General features: G+C 54.4%; 1 protein-coding gene across 1 annotated transcript; it reads left to right on the forward strand.

Moving 5' to 3' along the window:
- Window positions 1-3,428: 3,428 nt before the first annotated feature.
- LOC308465245 (apelin receptor-like) lies at window positions 3,429-5,276 on the forward strand. Its single transcript, XM_080984978.1, has one exon. It carries the CDS (start codon window positions 3,557-3,559, stop codon window positions 4,784-4,786), a length of 1,230 nt encoding a protein of 409 aa, XP_080841104.1. The 5' UTR covers window positions 3,429-3,556; the 3' UTR covers window positions 4,787-5,276.
- The last annotated feature ends 255 nt before the right edge of the window (window positions 5,277-5,531 follow it).

A 5,531-nucleotide genomic window follows, 5' to 3' on the forward strand; every position in this document is an offset into this window, starting at 1 on the left:
AGTGGTTCTTGTGCTCAGGTCCTGCTTGCGGGCATCTGGTTGGCCACTGTGAGAACAGGATGCAGATAGGCCCCTTTGGGCTGATTCATCTGCAGCAGCCTTTCTCAACCTGTGGGCCCCCAGATGTTGTTGAACTACAACTCCCATCACCCCTAGCTAGCAAGGCCAGAGCTCAGGGACGATGGGAGTTGTAGTCCAACAACATCTGGGGACCCACAGGTTGAGAACTGCAGAATTCTGAGCGTGAGACAGGAAGTCTCTGCCAGTTCTCATGTAACCAGAGTGTTACTTTCGCTTCTGAGTTGAAGATTGAGTCGAGTCGGAGACTCTTGTGTTATGCTGCTCAGGAGAGCAGTTATACTTGTACAGTCTTAATAAAGTACTGAGTAGACTACGAACTGTCTCTTTCTTCTGTGATGGATTGGCAGAAGATTAGCGTGGTTTTCTGTGGAAGGGTTGTGTTCTCTCTGTCCAAGTTCCGGAATTCAAAACAAACCCCTTGCTCAGAATTCTTTCATTCTGACTGTACGTTATAATTCTTCCATTCTGATTTTTGCACCAGGCTGCAGTTGGTGGTGGATCTTGGGTGTCTAAGTAGAAAATAACAATAAAGTAAATCCCATAAGCCTGAAATCTGCCCACACCCTGGCTGAGTTACACAGGGTGTACCGTGCAGCCCCAGGATAGCAGAGGCTAGAAAGCAGAAAGAATCTCTCCTATTATGGCTTCAGCAATCACCCACTTTATCAGCCTCATCCTTTTGGGAGAATTCAACCTGGCAAGCCTTGGGAAAATACCGGGAAAAGGAAGGGAAAACAAGTTGGGATTTCTTTCAGCTCATGAAGACCCCAGAGGGAAAAAGAGGGCAGTGACCCCCCCCCTCCCTGGCCATTCCTTTCCTCTGCCCCCAGTACCCAAGGAAAGATTGGGGGTAGAAGTCTCTATAGCCATTTTGTACCATTTCAATATTCTTTAGTATTTTGGGGGGGTGTATCTGCTGATGTTTTCATATGCTATTCACTGCTTTGGGGGCTTTTTGGCCCAACCATAAATAAACTGTAACAACAACAATTTTAATTGCTGTTGTAACTGGTTTAATTGCTATCCTTTTATCATGTGGTTGTTTCATTGAGCATTTTAATTTTTAGAATGGGTTTTGCACTTGTAAACTGCTCAGACAAGTGAGATGTGCCTGCCTGCCTCCATTCTCAGGAGGAATTTGAAAACATTCCTGTTTATCCAAGTGCATTTGGTAGCTGAAGAATACCTCAAGATCATTGGCTAGAAGGATGCTTTTAATGGCAATTGCTTTTAATTTTAATCTGTTTTTAGAATGTTTAAATCTGTTTTAGATTATTTCCCCCACTTTGTTTATAAATTGTGTATCTGTTTGCTGCTTGGGAACCCATGAGAGTGGGGGGGGGGAATATAAATTGGGAATGTCCCCTGCCTGAAACCCTAGAGAGCTGCTGCCAGTCAGTGTAGACAGTACAGAACTAGATGGACCAGTTGTCCGACTCAGTATAAACAGCTTCCTGTATTCCCATGTAGCTCAAAATGCAAACTGGAATGGTGCAAACAGACCCTTATTGTGCATGTACCGCTATCCATAATCTGAGTTTGGGAAGCTCCTGACTCTCTGTCAAAAGAGAGAGCAACATCTGGATAGGATTGCAAAGACACCCCCCTCCCTCCCTGTCACCCTATCCATCTGGGGTGATGAGCCTAGCAATGGGCATTGGGGAGGAGCACCCCCAATACTCCCCTCTGGTGTGGCCATGTGCCTGCACACAGTTCTGAAGCCCGCAGCTGTGCATCGCTGTGAGCACATCCTTATGATGCTGATGAAAAGCATTCGTGATGCTACTTTTTTGCAAGTGAGAGAGAAAGAGAAGGGTTTGCAATCTCTGGTGGTTTTTTCTCATGGGAAGCAGGAGCCCCTGAGCACCCATTGCGCTCCCCTGGCAAAGCATCCGGTCTGGAATATTCCCACATGAAGGCCAGGGAAAACGAAACAGCAGCTTCTCTTATTCAGACGCTGAATCGTCTTCTTTCTTTTGGGAAGGGGGAGGGGGCAGCAATGGCAACGAGGCAGTTCAGCGCCCAGATGCACACGTCGTTGCCCAATGTAGAAACCTCCCCAAGTAGACCCCCCCTTCACTAATGGACAAGGGTCAGGATCCAGGAAGGCTTCCTTGCTGAAATGAATGCGAACTGTGTCCAAGAGTGCGCACCTATTTCAAAGCAGCTGGAAAGGGAGGATTGTCCCATAAATTGCTATAGGAACGGGGGGGGGGGGGGGCTGCCTTATCCCTCAGATCTCTAAGTAGCGCTGGGAGAGAGATAGCTGCTGCCAGTCAGTGCCAACAATACTGAGCTAGATGGACCAGCAGTTTGCCTTGTTGGAAGGCAGTTTCCTAGGTTCTTATTTAAACCAGCCTTTAATCCTATGGTGACTGTGGGATCTTGCTTCATTTTTAGGGGAAGCTGTAGCTCAGGGTCAGAACACCTGCCTTGCATAGAAATGGTTCAGGGGCTCAGTCCTGGGCATCCCCAGGTAGGGCCGGGAAGACTCCTCACCTGAAACCCAATGCCAGTCACGGCTTACAAAACACTAGATCCGGGTCAGCAAACTTTCAGCAGGGGCCGGTCCACTATCCCTTAGACCTTGTGGGGGGCCAGACTATATTTTTTTGGGGGGGTGAACGAATTCCTATGCCCCACAAATAATCCAGAGATGCATTTTAAATAAGAAGAAGAGTTTGGATTTGATATCCCGCCTTTCACTCCTTTTAAGGAGTCTCAAAGCGGCTAACATTCTCCTTTCCCTTCCTCCCCCATAACAAACACTCTGTGAGGTGAGTGGGGCTGAGAGACTTCAAAGAAGTGTGACTGGCCCAAGGTCACCCAGCAGCTGCATGTGGAGGAGCGGAGACGCGAACCCGGTTCCCCAGATTACGAGACTACCGCTCTTAACCACTACACCACGCTGGCTCACATTCTACTCATGTAAAAACACGCTGATTCCCGGACCGTCTGGCGGCAGGATTTAGAAGGTCCTTAGTTTGCCTACCCATGTACTAAATAGACCAATCTGCCTGACTTGCTGTAAGGCAGCTTCCTGCAACGGTAAGAGAGGCAAGATGGATAGGGGCATTCTCCCCTATAAAGGACCTGTCACCTGGGAGAAGAGGGTCTGATGGACGGCTGCCGTCCATCCCAGCAAATCCTTTCGCTGGGGCTGATGTGCTGGCTGTCCCTGGCGAAGCAGGCAAGCAAAAACTCATCGCAAAATCCCAGACTGGCCGTCTACCCACTCAAACCCCTCTCAAACCCCGACGGGAGGGGCTGGCTCTGTCCCGGCGGGCGCGCAGCGAGAGGGCGGTGTCTCCTCAAGCCACCCCCCCTCCTCCTCCTCTGCCCACCCACCCCGCCGCTCTTTAATAGCTTCCCCTAGCCAGAGGACAGCTGTCGGAGGAGAAAGCCGCTGGTGCCAGCCGTCGGAAGACGAGACCCTTCGCGCCGCCTGCTGTCCGGTCGGTGGGCTGCCTGCGCCATGGAGCGCCACCAGCAGCCTCTCGACTACCCGTTGGCGGGGGACCAGTACGAGTATGAGGAGGAGCCGTCGGGGGCCTGGAACGACAGCTTCCTGGAGCTGCAGTGCGCCTGGGAAGAGGCCGAGACGGACTGGGAGGTCTCCTTCTCGCTGCTGCCCGTCCTCTACATGCTGGTCTTCGTTCTGGGCCTGTCGGGGAACGGCCTGGTGATCTTCACCGTGTGGCGCGGTCCGCCGGCGAAGCGGCGCTCGGCGGACACGTACATCGGCAACCTGGCGCTCGCCGACCTTGCTTTCGTGGTGACGCTGCCCCTCTGGGCCGCCTACACGGCGCTGCGCTTCCACTGGCCCTTCGGCTCGGCGCTGTGCAAACTGAGCAGCTACCTGGTGCTGCTCAACATGTTCGCGTCCGCCTTCTGCCTGGGCTGCCTCAGCTTCGAGCGCTACCTGGCCATCGTGCACGCCCTGCCGCGCTCCGTCGGGCGGCCCGCCTCGGCGCGCCCGCGCACCTCCACTCTGCTCTCGCTGGTCGCCGTCTGGCTGCTGGCCGGGCTCTTGGCGCTGCCCGCGCTCTTGCTGCGCAACACGCGTACGCGCCTTCCAACCCACCAGACCGACGGCAACGCCTCTGCTGCCGATGCCGATGCCGCTGCTGCAGCTACGGCTGCTGAGGCCGCCGTCGAGTGCGACATGGATTTCAGCAGCGTGGCCTCCAGCCCGCGGGAAAAAGAATACTGGATGGCGGCTCTGAGCCTTTCCACGACGGCGCTGGGCTTCGTGCTGCCGCTACTGCTCATGACGCTCTGCTACTGCTGCATCGGCGCCACCGTCAGCCGCCACTTCCAGCAGCACGTGCGCAAGGAGGAGGGCCGCCAGCGCCGCCGCCTGCTGCGCATCATCGTCACCCTGGTGGCCGTCTTCGCCGCCTGCTGGTTCCCTTTCCACCTGCTCAAGAACCTCTACGTGCTCTACTGGGTGGGGGTGCTGCACCTGCCCTGCTCCTGGCTCGAACTCATCCCCCGCCTGCACCCCTACGCCACCTGCCTGGCTTACATCAACAGCTGCCTCAACCCTTTCCTCTACGCCTTCTTCGACAGCCGCTTCCGCGCCCAGTGTCTCCTCCTGCTAGGCCTGCGCCGGGCCCTGCGCGCCCAGGCCGGCTCCGTCTCCTCCACCCTCAGCGGGCAGACCCAGAAGTCTGAGCTGCCCTCCTTGGGCACCAAGGTGTGAAGAAAGAGACGACGAGGAGGAGGAGGAGAGCGAGGCAGCCGCTCAGACGGCTACTCGGAGCTCTCCAGTCCCGTCTGATGGCAGCGGCATGGGCGGCTTTCAGCTCCACGAGCCGGCAGGCAGCAAAGCGAGAAGCGCGCTTTTGGACGAGGCGCCTGCTCGCAACCTGGGACTTCCGACGGCGAGGCGCCCTTCTCCAGCGATAGCACTTGGGCATCGCGTCTTTCTCGCCCGACGGGCTGGGGCGATTCAGGACACTGCCATGTCACCCCTTCCCTGTCTCTTTCTCTTTCTCTCTCCCCCCCCCCCTCTTCTATGCCGGACACTGGCGCTTTGGTGCTATCCGAGTAGGTCGGACAGTTCTTCATCACCGCCAAGACCCGAGAATCCACCCGGATTGGGCAGGTCCCTCTGGCGGGTGACTCCCCTTCTGACCTTTGTAATCAATAAATACTTTTTGTTGTTGTTTCCTCAGGAAAAAAAACCCCAACCTGGTTCTTTTTTTCTTCTTCTTGCCTAAAAACTTGCGCGTGGTGACCGAGAGTGACTGAGCTGCGCTTGACAAGGAATGAGTGAGCGAGAGTTTGTCGGACCGAAAGAGAAAGGTGCTGGTGGAAGGTCATTAAAACATACACACAGCAGCAACCCGAACCCATTTCAGGCTAAGTGAAAAGGAAATATTTCAATCCAAATAGCTTTGCGCCTTAGGGGATTTTTCAAACGAAAACCCGAATTTTCAAGCGTA

Source organism: Podarcis pityusensis, assembly GCF_964106645.2.
Source record: "Podarcis pityusensis genome assembly, chromosome: 16".
NCBI classification, from domain to species: domain Eukaryota; kingdom Metazoa; phylum Chordata; class Lepidosauria; order Squamata; family Lacertidae; genus Podarcis; species Podarcis pityusensis.

Bases quoted from the DNA above. Each gene is read 5' to 3' on its own strand.
- LOC308465245 (XM_080984978.1), top strand. From the start codon at position 3,557: ATGGAGCGCCACCAGCAGCCTCTCGACTACCCGTTGGCGGGGGACCAG.